This window comes from Kogia breviceps, chromosome 6, assembly GCF_026419965.1.
Source record: "Kogia breviceps isolate mKogBre1 chromosome 6, mKogBre1 haplotype 1, whole genome shotgun sequence".
NCBI classification, from domain to species: domain Eukaryota; kingdom Metazoa; phylum Chordata; class Mammalia; order Artiodactyla; family Physeteridae; genus Kogia; species Kogia breviceps.
In genome coordinates, this window is record NC_081315.1 from 142,981,390 (window position 1) to 143,003,916 (window position 22,527).

At 52.0% G+C, this 22,527-nt stretch overlaps 1 protein-coding gene across 12 annotated transcripts in view; it reads left to right on the forward strand.

The window, feature by feature from the left end:
- The window catches only part of TBC1D14 (TBC1 domain family member 14), a 103,244-nt gene that overhangs the window by 76,399 nt on the left and 4,318 nt on the right, over positions 1-22,527 (forward strand). For 7 of the 12 annotated variants that reach the window (XM_067036723.1, XM_059066206.2, XM_067036721.1 and 4 more), the window contains 6 exons: positions 3,122-3,202; positions 4,268-4,362; positions 6,595-6,666; positions 7,375-7,503; positions 9,967-10,076; positions 22,095-22,353. In XM_067036723.1, coding sequence (XP_066892824.1) covers positions 3,122-3,202; positions 4,268-4,362; positions 6,595-6,666; positions 7,375-7,503; positions 9,967-10,076; positions 22,095-22,353 — 746 coding nt within the window. Of the gene's footprint in view, positions 1-3,121; positions 3,203-4,267; positions 4,363-6,594; positions 6,667-6,707; positions 6,777-7,374; positions 7,504-9,966; positions 10,077-22,094; positions 22,354-22,527 lie in introns of all 12 variants that reach the window. The other 5 variants (XM_067036728.1, XM_067036727.1, XM_067036729.1 and 2 more) reach the window with 2 other exon arrangements.

Genomic DNA, 22,527 nt, shown 5'->3' on the forward strand with positions numbered 1-22,527 from the left:
GAAGAAAGGCAGCCATCGCCACGCCGCTGTGTCTTCCGAGAGGCCAGGTGAGTGTATCTTCCAGGAGCGGAGCCGGTGGGGAACCGGGGCTCACTCCTGGGTGCTACAGTTATGTGGTGTCAGCTCAGAGCAGACGCCCGCCTTCTTCCTGATAGCTGCCATCTTCCCTGAGTCCATGGGGGGTGCGTGCATGGGGCTCAAAGCTTTAGTGGGCCGGGCCACGTTCGGATCTCTTCTCAGAGTCCTGCAGAAAGCGAGCCCTGATGGGGATGTGAAAGTGGAAGGGAAGGATGTTTCTTTCTGTGGAGGTGCTGTATCTGGGGTACTTCTGGTTTTTTGTGACTTTTTTTTTCCCCCAGGCATCTTATACGTCAGCACCTTAGAGGGGACATCATACTGTGCTAGGACTGGGTCCTTGAGGGTCTAGTAGCTTGAGTCCAGAGGGAGGTGACCTCTGCACCCTCCTTTCTTAGGGCCGTTTGTCCCGCCGTACGCGCTCGTACAGTTTGGGCGTGCTTCTCCTCCACCGGTGTGTTCACTGGTTCACCCCCCTCTCTGCCCAGCGCTCCGCAGGCTGTGACCCAGAGTGAAACTGACGCCCGGAGCTCATAGACTTAAGTGCTGAAGAAATGGTGATCCTTCCTTTTTCCCTTTTCCTCCCTGTCTGCAGTCTCCGCTGCTCAGGACAAGAACTCCTTCCTTGTCTTCTTTGTATTTAGTGCCCAGCTCTGGAGCTGGTGGTGGCAGTTTTTACCCTGTTGAAGGCCCTCGGGTTTAAAATAGATTGATCCGTACCTTCTCTGTGTGGCTCGGGCTCGTGTCGTTATTGGAATTTTTATCTTGTCAGGTGTTGATCTCACCACGTGCGATGGTAGCCTTGGCCGGCGGTGTGCTCCATCTTGAGTAACGACAGCTGGTTGGGTGAATGGGGACTGGTTTCCTTTCATTGTGATCTCCTCGAAGTTCCATTTTTTTGGCTAATCCATACCCGCCCCAAACTTAACATCTGTACGTGAGAAGATGTATAGCATTTAACTTGTGGAAGTGGTTTTTCAGCAGCTTCCCTGGAAGTAGCTGTGTGGAGAAATGGATGACCATTTATCTCAGTCCCTGTTCTTGAAAATTTCTAAAGTGTGTCAACAACTCTACCCCAGTGGGATGTAACGCAGAGTGCTCTGTGTGCGTGTCTTTAACTTTTGGTCCTCACTGTTGGCTGCACTGATTTTATTTAAATGGTAAAATCCTTCATAGACCATATCATAGTATATCAGGCTAAATGGCTAATTAATCAGTCACATGCCTTGAAAGTTTGCCTAATTTTTGCTATTGGCTCGTTTTATTTAAATTGTGTCTTTCCTGTATGATTAGCTGCCTGATGTCAGTTGCCCACCTAGAACCGGTGCTCGGGAAGCTGTGGCCTCACCTGTCATGCTTTCCTCTCGGTCTCCCGAGCCCAGCACAGCTCTCTGTGCCGCCAGGCCCTCAGGAAGTGTTTGCTGAATGAATGAGTGAACGAGTGAACGAGGGCCGCCTTATTGGGTCCTCCTTAACCTCAGTTTTGCTGCGCATTCAAGCCAGCGTGACAACACGGGTGATCTTGAAGTCAAGTCTGCCGTTGAGGCCTGGCATCGGATTAGGTGCTTGACCCACGTCTTAGTTAACCTTGGCAGTGGTCTGAGGGGCAGGTATCGTTGACCTTATTTCCCTACTGAGAAGGTCAGCCACTGGCTGACTCTGAAGCCTGTGTTGCGACTAGGGAAGCCCCAGGGTCTTGCTCTTTTTGTGGCTGTGCGGTTGGAAACTCACTGAAAAGTCAACCTCATCGTGCTGTTAAACTTCACTCTTTGGGAGGTCAGCCTTGTACTTTGAAGCTTCGTCTGGAAAGAAGGTGTGTTCACTGTGCTAACTCCCTCTCCCCCCACAGACACACGCCAGTAGAACCATGTGGGTGTTTTAGAAACGGACGCCTTGACCCATTTTACCCTGAGGCCGCCAGCATCTGTGCTTTCACTGTCAGATGCCTCACTTGGAAAGTCGTTCCCCGTGGTCAGGGACCCCACAGTTGTTTCCTCCACCTCCTGCCAAAATGAGCAAAGCTAATAAGCCCACCTCCTGGAAACTACGAGTGGGCAGAAGTTCCCCAGACCCTCTGGCCTCCAGCTCAGCACACCCCCAGATCGGTTCCATAAGCGTTTGAGTTAAGACGCAGGCAGCCCTTCCAGGTGACGATGTTAGTATGGAGTTGTATGTCATAACTGCAACCGACGGCTGGGAAGCATGGGAGCCGGAGGAGCAGGAAGCGCCCGGACGGACGGGCGGGCCGCAGAGGCCTGGGAGGCCTCTCTCTGCGGGTTCAGTCTTGCAGGAGGAGTGGGGCATGGCTGTACCCCTGGAGGTCTGGCTATAAGAGTGAGATTTGTGAGCATGAGTTATTTCACTGTTGCCAAACTACCCAAAGAGAAGAATTATCGAAAGGATAAGTTCTGAATATGGAGGAGATTTGGAAGCTGTCTTGTGAGAGACCTGTCTTGATACGTCTCTGCCACCAAGAATCCTTAGTTTTTGAAACTTCTGCCTGGGCTGCTTGCGCCCCTGTCCCACTTTCAGGCAGCAAGTTCAGGAAGACTGGGCCAGGGGGCAGCGGTTCCATCTTACCTTTATTTGAAACCGGATTATCTGCTTGTTCTGGGTCTTCTGCTTGTTTCTCCCCTTCTTCATCAGTCAGATATTCATTGATTATATTGATCTGTGTCAATCCCAGAGCTATTTGCTCTGGATACGGACATGAATGAGAGACCCTCATGGTCTTACCCCAAGGAGCTCACAGTCTAGTAAGGCGATAGACTCACAAACACATCCGAACAATAGAGCTTTATGGGTGGGTTGTGTAACAGAGTGAATACCAGGCATGGAGGCATTTTATGTATTTCTTTGTATATGGTGATGTCTGTAGACAATAGAAGTACCTTCTGGCCAAGTTGGGGGGATCGTTTTAGTAGCTGTAATAAGCCTGTGGCGTGTAGTTGGACTGTAAATATTTGAACGAGGCGGCAGTGTCTTCTCCGGTGTTTCTGAGGAGACACGTGTGCACGTGACACTCACCCAAAGGCTTTTCTTCCAGAGCTCTTTGACATCTGTCTTGCCCGAGCCAAGGAGCGGTGGCGGTGCTTTAGCACGGGAGGCTCTGAAGTGGAGAATGAAGGTATACGTGACGCTAACCCCGGTGGGCTTCTTGGGTCAGTTACGCGTATCATTATTTAGTACATAACAGGGAAGATTTACTTAACTGAAGTCGTGGTCGGTGCAAATTTCTAAAAGCTTCACGGGAAAGGGGATTTAAAAAAATTTTTACTGTTTGGCCACGCAGAGCGGCTTGCGGGACCTTAGTTCCCTGACCAGGGATTGAACCCTGGCCACAGCAGTGGACGTGCTGGACCGCCAGGGGATCCCCGAAAAGGGAGTTTTTGGAGCGAACAGGTTGAAGAAGAAAACTTTTATAAGAAAGATTATCCTAGTTCCTGAGAGTTCCTGGTGTCCTAGCGTGCTGGAGGGCTGGTCATGACAATGTCTTTCCCTTTATTCACTGCTCACGTGACGTACGGTCACCTGGCACCCAGGACTGCTTGAGTGCTGGTTTATGAAGGAGCATCAGAGCTACTTCCAAAGAGACAAGCACACTGCACATTTCCTAGATTATGCTTTTAGGACTTTCTATGACACACGAGAGTGGTTATGATTACTTCTGTTGGTTAAGTAGTATCCTTTTTGCTGCTCTTTTTTAATACCATCTATGTGGTATTGGAATTTTAAAAATGTAAAGCAAGTTATTCATAATTATTTGTTAGGAATAGTACACATGCGTGTCATACTGCAGTAACTCACACGTATTCTACGTTCATACCAGTGATGTTCTGGGTTAAATAATGATGCTTTCGGTGTTCTCTGTGCCTGGAATTCGTTTGTGCTGTTCCCTGACTTGCCCTCACTTCCACCGACAGTCATTGATCAAAGGTAATTTCGAATTAGATTTTGGTTTCAGACTCTAGAAAATGTCTGATGATGGGCTAACATGAGATGGTGCTCGGAGATTTTTACTCTTAACACAAGAAATCCTACGAACCGTTGATCCTGTTGGTTCAAGGTGACTAGGCCCATGTGCCTCCGAGGAACTTGCTTCCCTCGTTTCCTTCTTGTAGAAGTTCCCAGCCTCACAGTCACTCCACAGGCTCACCTCTGCGAGGTGTGATGACTCTTGCTCTTTTGACAGATGCTGGTTTTTCAGCAGCAGACAGAGAAGCCAGTCTGGAGCTAATTAAGCTGGACATTTCCAGGACGTTCCCTAATCTCTGCATTTTCCAGCAAGTAGGTGGTGGCAGTGATTTGTTGCTCTAAGTGTGTTTTGTCTAAAGTTCACCGGTGTTAAATTGCATGTATTTGTAATCAAGTTTGAAAAGTACTAGGGATTTTTGTTGGGAGGGAGGGTCCTTTGTTAATACATTTAGACTTTTAAAAATAAGGGTAACTGATCCTTTCCAACAGATATTTAATATGACTTGGGAACACCCAATCTGATTTTGTCACGCCCCTGTTTCTAGCATCACGCCTTGTACACGCTAGGTAACCAGTAAAGGACAGTGGAATAAATTGCAGCAGATCAGTTAGCGACCACGTAGAGTGAGCCAGGAGGTGTCGAGTTTAGACACAGTCGGGCTTTTCAAAAGCGTGGCGTGTCCCAGGCACTCTCCTGGCAGTGCACCCGGCAGCCGGGAGAGCTCAGGGCTGAGGCGTCGGACATGTTGGCGCTGGGGAAGTGGCTCTTGGCCTGTGGTTGGACTAGCTTTGAGTGGACAGTCTGACCAGAGAATGGGAAAGATATTCCAGGCAGAAGGAGGACCCAAGTGGAAGCATCAAATCGCTTATGGTTCGGGGGGTGTCCAGCTTCTTTGGGGAGAGGGAACCTCACTGAAGGAATGAACAGAGAAGATACAGCTCGATTCCGTGGACCCTACTTAGTAACCGTTGGCTGCTCTATTTGAGGTAGGAACCAGCTGCAGGGCAGTCCCTGCTCTGGAGCAAAGAGAGTGTAGGGGCCGAGCTTGGAGACACACTTGGAGTGTAGCCAGCAAGGCCCGTCAGAGGACTGAGGCAGGACCCGAGAGGGTGCTTGCCCCCCGTGGGCACCGAGGTCCAGCCTCCCCCGGCCCCAGGCCCCAGAATGTTTTCCATGGAACATCTCTTGGGGATTCGGCATCATTGACTTTGAGAGTCACCGGGTAATTAACTTGGTGCTGAAAGACGTGTTCAGAAGAGGAGGAGGAGAGCTTTAGGGATCTCTTTCGGGTGACGTTAGGGACAAGTGGCCTTTCTCTTTGCTCTGGGTTCCTTCGGGTGTGTGTCTCTCAGTCTGTGGTTCCCTAAGTTCTAGATTTCATAAATGGGCAGCATTAAAAAAAACAATGGGGGCGTGTGGGGAAACTATGAAATGTCCGAAGCAAGTTAAGGACATTCAAATGAGGAACTGCCATCTACTAGCACCATATTTTCACCAAACAATGGCCATTCAGCACCAAAGTTAGAGGGACATAATCAGAAGGGTGGTGGAAAATCTTTTAAGTTAAGAACATTTAGCTCTAAGGAAAGTTCAGTATAGTGCCTTTGCTTTTCTCTCATTTGGCCTCAGACCAGACTTCACTCGGTGACCAGTCAACACTAGTCCTCAGGTGGACATTTGATGCCACCACAGGGTCCCTCCTGCCCCCCCTGCTCTCACCCGCTCAGCCCTGGATGTCGTCTGTTTACCCTCCCATTGCTGTTTGCTTCTGTCCCTCTGTGATTCAGAAGTGCCTCTTCTTTTTATACGTCAGCCTGGGATGGCTGGGCCGTGGCATCCTCGTGTAGCCACGCGGTAGACGTGCGCAGTGAGCGTGTGATGCGGGCTGAGCCCGTCAGCTCCGTGTCTACAGACACGTTAGCGTCAGTGCGAGGCACCTCTGTGCTCAGTTAGGAAAAAGAAATTCCAACACTTAAATTTCTGGAAGAAGTTACAGGAACAAATGGAAATCTTGGAGGGATGGGAGAGCTGGAGAATACTTAGAATGAAAAGGTAGCTGTTAGGACTTAAGAATTAGAGTGTGTCTCCTGTACCTGCCATGCTGAAAAATACAAAAGAAGCACAGACAGTGGCCATTAGGGCAAAGGAGGCAGAAAGGGTGGTCAGGAGGGGGGCGTGCTGAGGGCGCACAGCGCCGGTGGGCACGCCCCGGCTCTGAAGAGCCTGCGTACCTGGTCCCCTGCTGAACTCGCCGGGGAACGACTGTTAACACGGCAGCAGCCGAACTGCGGGAGTTGTTCTAGCGCAGAGCTCACACCTGGCCCACCAGCTCCGTGCAGCTTTGTAGGCGGAGCTGCAGGTGACCTGGTCAGCTGTGGGTTGCTAGGTAGTGTTTGTCCAGTCGCGCGATACACGCCGAGCTGCTAAATAACGCTTGGCAGCGAGGTCTGCTCGGAAATAGCAGGCGTGCCTGGTGGCGGCGACATCCCTCACCCAAGCACTAACACGGCTGACGCGTGTCTCTGGTGTGTTGGTCCCTGTAGGGTGGCCCGTACCACGACATGCTGCACAGCATTTTGGGCGCTTACACTTGTTACCGACCGGATGTGGGTTATGTAAGTGAACTTTTCCAATACTTTATAATGTTCTCCTCTAGAGAGAAAGTCACAGTGTTGCCCGGCACACCGTAGCTGCGGATGTCGGCTTCAATGCCATTTGTTATTGGGTATGGAAAGTCTCACGGTAAATGACTTGCCTCGGTTTCCTCGTAGAGAAATTGAGCTGACATGGCCCCTCTGTGGCATTGACTACATTTTAACTGGGTTTGATTTTCATTTTTTGCCTGTGATTTTTTTTTTTTTTTCTCAGCGTTAAATCAGAAAAGCTTTTAGCAGTAACAGTTTTTAAAGCTATGCTGCTGACGTTTCTGTGGCTTAGCAGACGTGTGCATGCGTGGCTTTAGACAGAGTGACGTGTTCGCTCAGACGTACGTTTCTGCGGCACCAGGAAGCTGTACATTCTGCAGGGCAGCGTGTCAGATGCAGGGCGGGGGGCGGGCGGGCGGTTATGGTTTCCCACGTGTTAGGGGTGGGAGCGAAGGAGCGCACACAGGCGGCTGGCGCGCCAGGGCGCCGGTTCCGAGTCAGGGCAGGTCGGGATCCGTGAGGCGGTCGGTCCAGCCTCTGGTGGGTGGCGGTGGGCGGGCACAGCGTGGGCGCTTCCAGCATGGGGGCGCTTGGGCTCCTCTTTCGATCAGACGGAAGAGCTGCTCTGGCCGCGGCGGCCGCCGCTCTTAAGTTTAACGGCCCTTTCTCTTCTCTCAGGTTCAGGGCATGTCCTTCATAGCGGCCGTGTTGGTCTTGAACTTAGATACTGCGGATGCCTTCATTGCTTTTTCTAATCTTTTGAATAAACCCTGTCAAATGGCGTTTTTCCGAGTGGACCACGGCCTTGTAAGTATCCCCTGTGTGTGTTGTGCCCTGGGTGCTGTGTCCTCACGCAGCAAGCGTTGCCTAATCATTCTCTTCAGTGGGGAAAAGAATGCATTCTCCCTCCACTAAGATACTTAGAATAAGTCGCCCTAGGTAACATGGCGGCTCATTTGGGGCATTGCGTTGGACTTTAAAAACAGGCGGTCAATAGCCATACACATGAATTTCTTAGTACCTTCTTTCAGAAAGTATTTCTGAAAATACATTCTTCAAGTGAGGGAGGAGGGAGACTCCTGCACAGACGTACACACTTTGTGTCCAAGCAGAAGCTCAGGAGCAGGCCCCACGTTAGGGTCTGTCAAGTAGCCCGTCGCATAGTGGGGCCCTGCTTCACGTGGTGGGCTGGTATGAAGGAGGGGAGCCGCGTTCGAGACCAGCGCCTCCATGGGCGGCGGCATGTTCAGGAACGAGTCGGCAGTCCTTGCCCTGGGGAGGACCCACCTGCTCCTGGCGGGGTGAGGAAGCGAGGCTCGGGAGTGAAGGGGTTCCTTCGAGGCACATAGCTGGTCCGTGACCAGCCGGCGTCGGAACCCTTTCTGCTTCCCGTAGGCCAGACAAGGAGTCACCAGTTCAACAAATCATCAGCTTTTTAATTAACGTTGTCTTGATTTGCTGATCATTTGCTGATAGTTCACTGTTAATTAATTTATCGTCAGTACTTTAGGACCAAAGCGATCTAACAGTTTAAATCAGCTAGGCAATTTTTCTCCTTAATACCTTAAGGAGTCCTGAGTATTTCTTGCTCAGGACGTACATACATTTTTTTTTTTTTTTTTTTTTTTAAGAAGTGTTTTAAAGCTGCTGAATGCTGGCTGTGAAGGGAAATGTAAATCGGCAGAGTCCTTCTAGAAGACAGTTTGGTGTTAGATGTCAGTAGCAGTAAATGGCGTTGGTATATAATTCTGCTCGTAAGAATCGGTTTTAAGAAAGTTCAAGTGTGGGCAAGGCACTCTGCATAAAGGTGGTTATTACACGGTTGTTTGTAATTATTCAATAAAATTTAAAATTATTTTTCATTGTGAAAAATGAAAACATTTAAAAATAGAGATTTAAGGGAATGCAGAATGGTTCCTTAAGATCTGGAAACATATCCCGTGCAGTACTAATTGCGCAGAATTGTATTGGGAGAAATATTTAAGAAAAAATGCTAATTTTTTCAAAAGCATGTAAAACAGAAGGTATTCCATAATAGCTACCATATTTAACGATAAAAGGAAATATACCACAATAGTAATAGTGTTTACGGATGATCTTTATTCATTTCTGTACTTCATAAGTTTTCCACAGTGAGCATTTTACAGATACTACTTTCATAGTCAGGAAAAATCTAAATACCTCCTCATTTGGAAGATAAGACCCCACCTTCCTCTTTGGAAACACATGATAAAAACTGTGCTTAAAAATTATAGCTTGTATTATTAAGGAAAAATCATAGAATCATCACGTTGAGTGGGACCTGCATTTCCAGCAGGGGTTCTTTGCAGCAGCGCCGTGGACACTTGGGGCCAGATAGCCGTCGTGGAGGCTGTCCTGTGCATCAAGGCTGTTTAGCAGCATCCTTGGCCTGCAGCAGCACCCCCCTTCTAGATGGAGCAACCAGAAGTGTCCCGAGGCACAGCCAATTGTCCTCCGGGAGACAGATTCCCCCCAGTTGGGAACCCCTGGTTCACCGTACGTGCCTTCATTAAGATGTGCAAACAACGTCCGGGAGTTGCTGTCTGCCCACGTGCGTCCAGCCCCTCAGATTCCTATCGCTCCCACCCACTTGTAGCCGTTCTTTCTGTTTCAGCCCCGCACCGCTGCTCTGTGTGTTTCGTTTCCCTGCAAACCCTCGAAGAAGTTGAAAAGCATGTGCTCATAAAACAGGCTGTGGCCGCTTCCTTTCCCTTCAGCGTTTTCTCCCTCAGTGCCTCAAAAGAGCTGCACTTCGGAGCCAGAGCGCTGTTGCCCTGCCTCAGTATTAGCATTATATGCCCTCTGGAAATGCTGCCGGTCGGCAGGGAGGCAGGCGTGTTTTTTTGAGATCATTTTCGACAGTTCATTCGTTCCTGGTTCTTAGGAAAGACTGAGCCCATCAGACGTCAGCCTAGCCTGCGGGACAGGCGTGGGTTCAGGGCCCTGCCTTGCCACACGCCGGTGATGTGGCCTCATGAGGCAAGCTACGTACTGCTCTGGGTTTCAGTTATCTACAAATGGAAGAAAGAATAAGGTGTAGTCGGTAGCGTTACATGAGGTTAGGGAGCGAGCTCACTTAGAAACTGCCTGTGTAGCGCCTAGTTTCGGGTTGCCAATGAAGCTGTGTGAGAATTTACATTCGAAGATGGCTGTTCGATTCTAAAGGTGTAAGTATATTGACTCTTTTTGGTGGATTGGAAACTTGTGCTGATAATGAGTTTATTAGTGTATTTCACATTATCTCCCTAGATGTTGACTTATTTTGCTGCATTTGAGGTATTCTTTGAAGAAAATTTGCCGAAATTATTTGCCCATTTCAAGAAAAACAACTTAACTCCAGACATCTACCTAATCGATTGGTAAGACTGCATTTATATGTGTTTTCAGAGTGTTTTCTCATCTCCGTGCCCCCGTTTTTCACTCCTCGCCGCCAGCTTCTCTCAGGGCTCAGCTGAGCCCCGCGTCCTGCCTTACGGTCTCCCCAGCCGCCCCGAGCATGACCCGCCCTGTGTCCTCAGCCCTGTGCTGCTGGTCACCTGCTCAGCTCTGTCGCTCTCTTGAGTACTGCCTGTGACGCCGACCGGTCCTCCTGAACTCCCTCCAGGGGAGAAGGGTGTCTTGGACTCCCGGTTTCCAGGGTGCCGTTCACCCATTCCTTCCGCGAGACGTCACTAAGCGCCGGGTCTGTGCGGGCTCTCTGCTGGGATCGCAGACCGGCAGGCGCTTGCCTGTCCGGAGCTTCTGTCCAGGGCGAGAGGCCGTCCGTGCACAGCGAGGCCGCCCAGCGTGTGATGAGTGTTGTCTCTGGAACAAGGGGCGGACCGAGGCCTGAGACAGGCCGAGGGGTCAGGGGACGCAAGGCAACACGGGAGTTTGAGCAAGACGTGACGTGAGCGTGCGGTGCTGCAGCATCATCGGGGCTGCGGCAGTTGGTGTGCTGGTGCGGGAGCCTCAAGTCCAGGGCAGAGAATGGCAGGCGAGAGCTCGGCAGGCCGAGTCGGGTGCACCTTGGATGCCGAACTGAGGAGCTCAGGCGGGATTACGGGGCCAGAGGGAGCCGTGGAAGGCCTTCGCTTGCGGTGAGGCTGGAGGTGCGTTCTGTGGGAAGTGAGTGCTAGGTTAGGGGAGGCGGACAGGCGAAGGGAGAAAGAAAGAGCAGGGCCTGAGCGGAGGCTGCGGAAGTGGGTGGGGAGTGGTGAGGGAGAGGCGCCCGCGAGGGCAGGCTGGGGTCCCAGGGCAAGTGCCGCGGGACCAGCCGAGATCAGGGCGCGGAGGGGCCAGATGCGGCGACACGGCAGCTTTAGGGGACCTGTCGGACATCGGAGTGTACTTACCGGCTTCCAGAGTTCCGGGGTGGAGCGGTAGACCGGCAGGTCTTCTCACGCGGTGGACGTGGTGGCCTGGGCAAGGGCTGGGACGTCACCCACAGAGGGCCAGTTGAGAAGGCTGGCGGTAGCTGGGGGCCCAGAGGGAGCGGTGCCTCAGGCCCCCGCTGCGGGAGGGGTGTTAGCTCCGGAGTCCCGCAGGCCCGCCCGACCCCCGGCCTCTCTCGTTACTTAACTGTGGCCTGAGCGAGGGCCACGGGGCCTCTCTGAGCCTGTTTCCTCATCCGTCTACCCAGATGGTTAGCCTTTCAGGGCCTCGTAAGGCGGCCACCCTACATCCCCCTGCCCCGCCGTGCAGAGGGGCTTTGCGGAAGGAAAGATGTGCTTGGACTGAAAGGCCCGTTTGGGTTCCAGAACTAATTTGCGCAGTGAATCTAAAACTGCCGGGAACGTGTTGCTGGTTTGAATTTTTTTTTTTTTTTTTTTTTTTTGGCTCACTTTTTTCAGGACACGAAAGGCTTACTTCTAGAAGGTAAAGTCCGAACGTCCTCTGAAACGAGGCTCAGTCCCTTAAATAAAGCTGATTTGTCTGCACCCATGGGAATGAGCCTTTGGGACTCTTGGCGTTTCATTGCTTCTGTTCTGAACCCTGAGACTGTTCTGATTCCGCTGAATTCTTGCTGGGAACAAGAGTTTGGAGGTCAGAGCTTGTAGCTGAGGCCACAAGTGCTGGCGTCACTACAGAAGAGTATAGACGTCAGGCCGCGAAGTGGCCGCTGCCGGGGTGCTGGGCTCACCTGTCTGGCTGTGCCGGGTGGGAGTGTTTGGGGCCTGCCTAAAAGGCCACCTTAATTTAACCAACAGATGATTTCTCCACGCCATGAACAGTCAGCTTTTGCGTAGGCTGTGCCTCTGCACCCCTGTCGGTGCACCTGTGCTGTAATTTGACTATGAACCCTGGCCTCCCAGATTCCCAGGCCCGGGGCCCGTGACCCCTCGGGGAGGGTGTTAGGAGAGGATCACATGGGACCGGAGTCTTCAGCTTCTGCCTTATCTGTTTTAGGCCCCCAAGTGAGATTCTTAGGATTCCAGGTTAAAGGGAGGTTTGGAAAACACTGTCCTGGAATAGTGTCTTTCAAACTTTTTTCACCCTGACTTGCAAAAGGAAATAAACTTTATGTCGTGACCCGGTGTGTGCCCATGTGTGCAGCAATGTAATTACATGTATATATATACACACATATGTATGACTGAGACAGGTGTTTTGAAACAGTACCCACCTAGCCTTTACTCTGTGCAGAGCACTCTGAAATTTCCTGTTTTGTTTGTTCAACCAAAGAGCTGGTGCCGATCCGCTCTGACGGTGTCACAGTGCAAGAGGTCAGTGGTGGTCACGCCGGGCAGTGTGGAGTGCTGTCCGGGAGGGCGCTTACCCGTTCTTGTTCTGGCCCGAAGACGGCTGTAATCCAGTGGGGGCAGAGGCCGAGGGGACTCGCGCTGACTGACGCCAGTGCTTCTCACGTGATCTCATTTAGCCCTTAGAACAAGCCCTTGGAGTGAATTGTAACACCTCTGTCTGACGCGTGAGGAAGTTGAGGCCCGGAGAGGCACAGTGACCTGCTCAGGGTCGTACGGCTGGCTGGACGGCACCGCTGGTGTCCGGGCGCCAGCCGCCTGCTCCAGAGCCTGTGCGCGTCCGCAGAGTCCTCTCTGGGGGCTTTAGTCACGAGGCAGCGTAGCCCACGCGGTGGGTCCCAGAGCTCAGCACCCTGATGAGAGGGTGTTCAGCGTGCGTCAGACACGTGGGCGGTGAACGTGGAGCACAGCGCTGGGTGTCTGAATAAGCGGGAGCTCCAGGGATTCCTCTCCTGGTCCTGAGACCTTCGTGATGGGATGCGGTCGGTGCCCGGAGCCTCGTGAATGCCGCCCGCTGCGCTTCGATGCCTAGGCCCCTGCTGGCGTTGGCTTATTCTTGGTGAAGTGCTTGACTGCTTTCTAGAATTAGGACCAAGTAAGACGTTGCCCGTGTCTGCAGTCCTAGCGCAGGCCTTCGTAACTATTTAAGTGGTACGCATTCATGATTTATTCCTTGCAGTCCACATTTATAGATGGTCTGCAGCGATTCAGGCTCTTGCTAGAAGCTCAGATCAGAAACAGGGAAGGCAATGGGAAGGAGGCCCGGGGAAAGAGCAGGTGTCGCTCAGGACCCGTCCTAGAAGCTGGCGTTTCAGAGACATTCGCTGCTTTGTTTCACCTTCACAGCATCTGGAGCAGGTCCGGCTTAGCACAGAGGAAGCCGCTGAGGCCCCTTACCCGGTGTCACAGCCGTAGTGAGCGGTCCAGATCGTTCTCTCTCCAGAGCTCTTGCTTCTCCTGCTGCCTCACATCACTTTCCCAAAGCCACGTCTACACCCCTGACATCAGGGCCTGCCTGAGCTGCACACGCCTGGCGGAGCTGCACCGCGTGTGTGGTCTGCAGAGGATGCCGGTAGCTGACTCTCCGTGTCCATGTCGGAGGGTTGTGGAGCCCCTGCGGTTTGGCCGCCGAGTGTCCTGGGTGAGCTGGGCAGGTGCTCAGATTAGATGACAAAATCTCCTTCCCTGCCCCGCCATCTGCCCACCAGAGGCCATCTAGGAACTGTCCTCCTTCACTCCCGGGACGGTGTCTCCACCCCCTGGATGATAACATTGTAGCTTTTATAGCACATTGTCTTGCCCAGTGTGAGACTTACTCTTCCAGAATCCTCTTTTCTCTCCCCTGCACCCCAGCAGTTGATGCTTCCATCCATCACGGCACCGACCCACTGAGAGCTGCTCCGGTAACACACTGAGCTTTGTCAGTCCCCTCTGTGTCCCTAGTGCCTGGCCCCGTGCTGGGCTCAGAGTCCTAGAGCCAAGAGCGTATCTGTTCCTGAGGGGCCCAGCCCGAGACTCACTGGGGTGCCAGCCTCCCCACGTGGACCGGGGGCTGCCGTCTGCCCAGTGTTACGGAGACTTCACAGCTGAGACTTAGATGCACTTGCCGATGCCGCCTCCTTGGCGAGGGGTCTCGTTCGGTGTGCTTGTCGCTCTTCTTTGCTCACACGGAGACGGGAGGGTCACAACAGGGTCTCGCCCGCTGTTCGCATCTTCCTACAGTTTCCAGTGTTCAGGCAGGGGACTGACGTGCGGTCATTTAACGTATGAAAACACTTCCCACTGCTGTCAAACGGCACAATTATTTGGAGGCGTGAGTAGGTTTTGTAATATATAATCCTGAATTAATAAAAGAGTCAAGCAGGGGCTTCCCTGGTGGCGCAGTGGTTGAGAGCCCGCCTGCCGATGCAGGGGACGCGGGTTCGTGCCCTGGTCCGGGAAGATCCCACATGCCGCGGAGCAGCTAAGCCCGTGAGCCATGGCCGCTGGGCCTGCGCGTCCGGAGCCTGTGCTCCGCAATGGGAGAGGCCACAACAGTGAGAGGCCCGCATACCGCAAAAAAAAAAAAAAAAAAAAAAAAGAGTCAAGCAGAACTTTCTCTATCCTGATTAACGTTTCTTGAATGACGTTTGGTGATACTTGGAGATCCTGTCATTACACTCAGTCTCTCTACCTTAAAGGCAGGTTCAAGGTGAAATTGCCATCGGAAGATTTTAGTTTCCATTGCATCTTGCATACATTTTGCCACTAGCTTTTATTTATTTATTTTTAAATTAATTCATTTTAGTTTTGGCTGCGTTGGGTCTTCTTTGCTGCACATACAGGCCTTCTCTAGTTGCGGCGAGCGGGGGCTGCTCTTCGCTGTGGTGCGCGGGCTTCTCATTGCGGTGGCTTCTCTTGTCTCGGAGCACGGGCTCTAGGCGTACGGGCTTCAGTAGTTGTGGCATGCGGGCTTCAGTAGTTGTGGCACGCAGGCTCAGTGGTTGTGGCGCATGGGCTTAGTTGCTCTGCGGCATGTGGGGTCTTCCTGGATCAGGCCCGAACCCATGTCCCCTGCACTGGCAGGTGTATTCTTAACCGCTGCGCCACCAGGGAGGCCCCTTACCATTAGCTCCTAACTTCCGGGTCTGCCTGAGAACTCCAGGGTGGGGTTGTCTTGCTGAGCTCCCGGCATCCGGAGTAGCATCTGTCCCACGCGGGGGCCTCCTCAGTGCATGTGGGGGGCTGGAGGAGGATTCCAAGCCCGCAGGTGAGAAAGCTGCTCGCAGGAAGGGCCCGCACAGCCTGTGGTCACCAGCGTACCACAGCCTGGCTGAGATGGAGCCTAGGTGCTAATGCAGGGGTCACATTATTTACCTGCTGCTTGGTGCTGGCACCTAAGGTGAGAACACCTTTGGGCTCAAGTTGGAGGGTGCTCTGGGGGCTCAGAGGTGGATCTGGCTGATGGCTTCCAGGACCGGGGCAGGGGTTGGGCTTATTAATTAAGTTTGAACCGACACACATACAACTGCGTTCAGTTCTTTAATGAATGCAGCTCTGCGTTAGGTGTTTAATGTTGTTTTATTTAATCCTCACAACATCTAAGGAGGCTAGATAGTTATCTAGCAGCGTCTTCCTTGCTTGTCTGAGTTTCTAGAGCGCTGGGGGCGCCATGGTGGCCTTGGGAGTGGGGTTCAGGGCCACTTCCTAAGCCAGCTCTGGGGACAAAGGCTCATTCTTAGGGACTGGTCAGGATGGGGAAATGTGGGCACAGCTGGAAATCCGTGATGTCAGGCCATGAAGGTCCACGTCTCTGATGGTGGCTTCTCCGTGAGGGAGACTGCTAGGTGACCTTTGCCCTTTTACCTCAGGCTAAGTCTGTGTTCCTACAGCCTCCCTTTATTTGTGGTTTCTTCACCTGTACAATGGAGATGATTGTTGTACTTCCTCAAGGAATAAACTGGATAATCCAGGTAGGAGCTTATAAAGCAGCGTCCAGCGCCCCCCCCCCCCCCCCCCCCCCCCGCCCCGGGAAGTATGTGCTTCCTGGCGGCTCTGTTTTACTGTGAGAAGCGGACAGGGTGGGTGTCCGTTCTCCCACCCCGGTTTCTGAGAAGGAGCTTTGCCTCCACGCCCGGCTTTGGAAGTGGTGGACCCCCTCCCCATCTCCCTTCCCTGACTGTGCTCCCTGTTTAGTTAGATTAGGCACCGCCAGATAAGAATGTTTTCTGGAAATTAGGAAGGCGTGACAGGGAGGAAACTGTTCCTCTTACACACACATTAAGGGGGAGGAAATAGATACAATTAGTGTTCGTTGTCTTTTACGAGGCTATAGCCACTTCATTAGTTTAGCAATATAAAACGACATTTTTTTGCATTAGTTGAATCGGTACCTGAAACTATCATCTTTCATGTACAGTGCAGTAATATGCAGTGGTCCAGGGGAGAAAAGCAAACATGTCCTGGGGGAGAAACCCTCGCATTGTCTCTTCCTCCGTGGGAGAACAGCACCAGCAGTCCCGGGAAGGCGTGGGGCTTTCACCGTCCGCCCCTGTTTCTTCCACGCGCATCCTGGCTGGAGCAGGAGGAAGCCCAGAGTACGCCTTGGGGAGCACACTTGCAGGACTGCAGGCGGGGAGGGCCCCGTGCGCGCGGCAGCCCTCGTGTTCCCGGGCTGAGCGGCTCTTCACCCGCAGGGACGACGGGATGGAGTCTGATCAACCACTCTTCTGAGCGGAAGCCAGGAGAGCGTTGTTTCAGTGTCCTGTGGGCAGCTGCTTTTGAGTCTAGGTGTGGTTTAGAATACAGCCAAGCATGTGAAAGCCGCTGGTGATGAATGCTTTTCCAGTGAAAGGGGAGACGGGAGGAGAGGGAGGGAGCCTGAGGATGCTGGAGCACATCCGAGCAGCCCCGCTTGAAGGGGGGGGGGGAGAACGACCCCCCTGCTCAGAGGCTGGCCGTCCAGCGCAGGAGGCCAGCGCAGGAGACCGGGAGGCAGTGACCCTGGACTCTGGCTGTCGAGCAGGAGGTGGCCCGGGCTGGATCCCAGGGGCCGGCAGCTGACTGCTGGAAGGCCTGCCAGAGCCTGTGAGGCTCAGAGCACGCAAGGTGGCTGGGGTGGGAGGTCCTGCCCCATCCCATGAATGTCGTGAGAGGGATGTGTGAGGGGCAGTGCAGTGTGTGAACATCTGCCGGGAGAGACCCAGCCTGTCCCGGGGCCAGGAAGCAGCCTTCCCAGACAGGGTCACCTAGGCTGAGCTGTGGGTGAGTAGGCATTTGCCAGCGGGAAAGTTTTAAATGTTTTTCTTTGAAAGGTACATTTTATTTAAGGTATAGTACATTCAAGGCCTTAATAATTCCATTTCAGTGCATAAAAAATAGTCAATGATACAATGCACGGCACAGTGCATACTTCTCTGCATGAAGCATGTGCTTGGCGATCAGTTCTCAGTCTTACTTGACTTTTCAGCAGCATCTGACGTTCTTCACTCTCTGATTGCAGAGTACTTCCTTTATCTGATACCATCTGTACACAAACTGTCGCCAGCCCAGAGCCCTCTGAACTCCAGATTAATTCATTTATCCGCTTGGATGTCTGGCTTACCAACGTAACATGCCTCAAACTCAACTCTTGACCTTCCTGTCCAAACCAGCGGTCCCACATGTCCTCAAACGAGAACTCCATCCTTTGAACTGCATCTTAGACCCACCCCTCCATTGCATTTCCCGCGAGACACGTCCGTCTGTCCACGGCCTCTCTGCCTCAGGCCTCCTCCACTGCTGCCCTGCCGTGCTGACCTGCCTCATTGTCTCAGTGGTCGCCCAGCGAAGCCTGCGTTCCCCTGCAGCTGCTTCTCAGCACAGGGGACAGGCCCCTCCCCTGGTCAGATGCCCCACTCACAGAATAAAACCTGCAGGCCTTGTAACAGCCTGTAAGGTCCTGTGTGCCGGGCCCCCGGGCCCCGCGGGCGTCCTCGTGTTCTCCCCTTGGCTGCTTTTGGCTTCAGCCCAGTGGCCTCCTTGCTCTTCTTGCATGTGCTGGGTTTGCTCCTGCCTCAGAGCTCGTGGACTCACCGCTTCCTCCGCCTGGGTACTTCGCTGACCCTTTCTCCTGCCTTCCCGCTTCCTCTGCTTCCTCTTCCGGGGCTTTATGGAAGTGTCCCTTTTCAGGGATGCACTCTCCTTGACCGTCCTGTTTACACACCCTAACTGGTAGTCCCTATCTCCCACCCCCGCTTTGAGTTAAATCAACATGTGACATTCTGCGCATATCCTTTCCACCCCCGAGGGCAGGGAGTATAGCCTCAGCACAAAGAACAGGGGCTGGCACGGAGCGGGCTTTGGAAAGTATTTATGATGGATGGACTGACTTGATGAGAACCAGCAGGGCTCAGATCTAGAAGTTACCGCGTGGCTAATGGGAATGCCTAGGAAGCTTGGCAGGGTCCCGCAGATGGGCACCACAAGCATTAAGGGTGGCGTTCCCTTTTTTTTTGGGGGGGGGGGTGGGCTGGGCTTGGCTGTAGTTTTGATATCTTATTTATTTATTTGGCTGTGTTGGGTCTCCGTTGCTGTGTGTGGACTTTCTCTAGTTGTGGCGAGCGGGGGGCTACTCTTTGTTGCGGTGCGCAGGCTTCTCACTGTGGTGGCTTCTCTTTTGCGGAGCACGGGCTTCAGGTACGCGGGCTTCAGTAGTTGTGGCTCGCGGGCTCTAGAGCGCCGGCTCAGTAGTCGTGGCGCACGGGCCTGGTTGCTCCGCGGCACGTGGGATCTTCCCGGAACAGGGCTCGAAGCCTTGTCCCCTGCATTGGCAGGTGGATTCTTAACCACTGTGCCACCAGGGAAGTCCAGTTTTTATATCTTAAGTTCATCCTAAGTTCAGGGTGAGTTTTTTGAACTTCGAACCGTTGACTTACCACAAATGCTACCTGCAAATAATCCGTATTTGCCAACTCAGTAAAGCAAATGGTTGATAACAGCTTGATTGGTAAATTCTTGTGAATTTTTTAAAAAATGTCAATTGAAGAGGATTAAATTAATCATACTTCTGAGTTCATGGTAAACTAGTGTCACTATTTCATGCAAGGCTACTCTTGCTTGTCTGTTGTTATTCCTTTTTATGCCATCCCCCCTCCATTTCCTATAGACAGTACTTCTAATGTGTTGAATATATATCATTTTGGGCATACATTTAAAAAAAATGTAATAATAAATAACACCTATATAGAACTTACTGTGTCCCAGATGAATGTGGCATTCTTCATCATTTGGATGTTAGCTTTTTTTTTTGTAAAGTTTTTTTTTTTTTGTAAAGTTCAAAGTATATCTGAAGTAGTTTATGAAGACCCACACACAAATCTGAACTCAAGAATATTCTGTTTGAGAAATTTCTTTTGTTGTTTTTCTCCCTCTTTGCCTATAGCTACTCAATTTTCCCATCTTTTTTTGCTAAGTCTCTGCTTTTAAGATGTAAAGGTTTGACTTCCACTGATGAATTGGCATGTAAGTAGTACTGGGGATTAGGTCAGTTCTTTTTCGTCTTTTAAAAATAAAATGTTGGGCTTCCCTGGTGGCGCAGTGGTTGAGAGTCCGCCTGCCGATGCAGGGGACACGGGTTCGTGCCCCGGTCTGGGAAGATCCCACATGCCGCGGAGCGGCTGGGCCCATGAGCCATGGCCGCTGAGCCTGCACATCTGGAGCCTGCGCTCTGCAAGGGGAGAGGCCACAACAGTGAGAGGCCCGCATATAGAAAAAAATAAAAAAATAAAAAATAAATAAAAAATAAAAAAATAAAATGTCTTCTAGATAGAATGGAGACCGTTCAGACTGAGAGGCGAAACAGAGATCTCTTGGCTGTCCCTTGAGCTGTGTTTTCTAGACTGAGTAATGAGACGGTTTTCTGAGTTTTGAGACAGTAAGACCCTCAGGCTGAAGGTTTGTTGCACCTTTTAAAGGTAGGTTGTCCTCCTCAGCATGTTGCCTGAGGGCACGTGGCCCACGGTGGACGTTCAGGGCATGGGTTCAGGGTCGGCTTCTGTTACTGGTGGCGGAGCTGGGGTGGTTTTTCTCTGACATCTGTCTTCCTCTTCCATCATCTGAGTTGAAATCTAGATTATCATGCCTTTCTTGAACCTTGGAAAGCACTGACGGGGTAGCCCTGAAGGTTACTGGGTCTCCGTTGGCGTGTGCTGTGTGCGTACTCCTCCGCAGAGTGTCCTGCAAGGGGGAGAGAGGCACAGAGCAGAGTGCACCCTGGAGCTCGCCGCCGATAGAAAGCCCGCGCCTGTGAAACCTGTGAGCAGGTCTGCCAGCATGGGGTGACCTTTCTTTTTAAGATCTATTTATTTATTTACTTTATTCATTACTTTTGGCCCCATCGGGTCTTAGTTGCGGCTCGCGGCGCTCAGTAGTTGCCGCACGTGGGCTTAGTTGACCCACAGCACGTGAGATCTTAGTTCCCTGACCAGGGATCGAACCCGCGTCCCCTGCATTATAAGGAGGATTCTTTACCGCTGGACCAGCAGGGAAGTCCCGGTGTAATGTTTCTGGTAGGATCTGTTGTAGGAGAGTGAGAGTCCTGCAGTTAAAGGCCTGCTGACATTACCTCCTGACCAAGCTCAGCGGCCTTCATGGGCTCTGTGGGTCTCGAGTCAGCATGGGCACTAAAGAAATACTGAAACCTGTGGAAAAGTGATTTTCCAGGAGGGCTAGAGAACGCCCCCACTTGAGATGCCGACTGGTTCTGGGAAGAAGGCAGTGAGAGCCGCTGACGCCTGTGACATCCTGAAGCGGACCGGGCGTCTGCGGACACACTTCCTCAGCAGAGATGGCCAGATGCTGCGCCAGATGCTGCGGATGGAGATGCAGTGGGTGGGGTCCCTACCCCTGGGCAGTGTCCGTGGGGAAGACAGCAGCAGACAGCTCGCGGTCAAAGCACCGGGGCAGAGCGGGGCCCGGAGCGGGTGGGGCTCAGGAGGCACCCGGAGATGGCACCCGGGCTGCGTCTCACGGCTGCGGGAGGAGGGCGGATTCACAGAGAACCAGCTTGGCCCGCATCTCAACCTGGACCTGCCTTGCTTTGTGACATAGGCCCAACCAAGTCCAGGGTAGAGATGGTTAGACCTGTTTGCTCACCTAAGACTGTATTTGTTTGGTAGTTTGAATTGTGATCATCACAGTGCTTTAAGGGAATACGTATCTGTGTTTCACTTATTTTTTTCATCTGATGGTGTGCATTGCTAAATATAAGATCAATTTCTTGTAATCCACTGTCAAATTTATTTGGAAGAATTTACTCTGTTCCTTTGCTGACCCCTACTGGGAGAAAAGTGTATGGTACTCTTCAGAAGTAATGGGTACTTGTGTATGCTGAAGTGTGTGTGTGTGTGTGTGTGTGTGTGTGTGTGTGTGTGTGTGTGTGTGTGTGTGTGTGTGTGTGTGTGTGTGTGTGTATTTTTTGTGGCCACACTGCGTGTCACGTAGGATCTCAGTTCCCTGACCAGGGGTCGAACCTGTGCCCCCTGCAGTGGAGGCGTGGAGTCTTAACCACTGGACCACCTGCGAAGTCTCTGAATTATACATTTCTGTTTACTGTTTTTACTCCCCACCAGACTCTAAGCTCTGTCTGCCTTATTAACCTTATATCTAGCACTTACCTCAGAGTAATAAGCACATAGTAGGTGCACGGTAAATATGTGTTGCACATAGAAGTAATTGATGTCTAATTCAGAAACTGTATGGTGTTTGAGATTCTCTGTGAAAGCTGATAAAGCTGTTTTTTGTTTTTTGTTTTTAATTTATTTGGTTGCGCCAGGTCTTAGTTGCGGCAGGGGTGCCCCTTAGTTGTGGCTCGGGGCTCCTTAGTTGCGGCATACGTGTGGGAATCTAGTTCCCGGACCAGGGGTCGAACCCAGGCCCCCTGCATTGGGAGCACAGAGTCTTAACCCCTGCACCACCAGGGAAGCTCCCTGATGATGCTGTTCTATAAAATGTTTAAATTGACCGTCCGAGTGAATGCAGGCCTAAGGCTTCTCCTCCCCGCCTACAGTGTAAGTATGAAAGTGACTAACTCAGGGAGCATTTTAATGGATTCGACCTGAATTCAGAGCTCTTTCTTTGTGCCATCCAGAATGTGAAACACTCAAACTTTTTTCCCAGGATCTTTACTTTATATAGCAAATCTTTGCCCCTGGATCTGGCCTGTCGTGTATGGGATGTGTTCTGTCGTGACGGGGAAGAGTTTCTGTTCCGCACGGCCCTGGGCCTCCTGAAGCTGTTCGAGGACATCCTGACCAAGATGGACTTCATTCACGCAGCCCAGTTCCTGACGCGGCTGCCCGAGGACTTGCCTGCCGAGGAGCTTTTTGCTTCCATAGCTACCGTTCAGATGCAAAGTCGAAACAAGAAGTGGGCTCAGGTAAGCGGGTCTTTGGTTCTCTGTTCCGTAGAGCCATGGCTCAGTAGTCTGATTCAGGAAGTGAGTTATGCCGAGTGCCCTTTGAGGAAACAGCCCTCTCTGAAGTAGTTCTTGGGCTGGAAGTGAGGTGACCTGGCCTTGACGCTCGGCTCTGCCACAGGGGGGTCTTGGGCA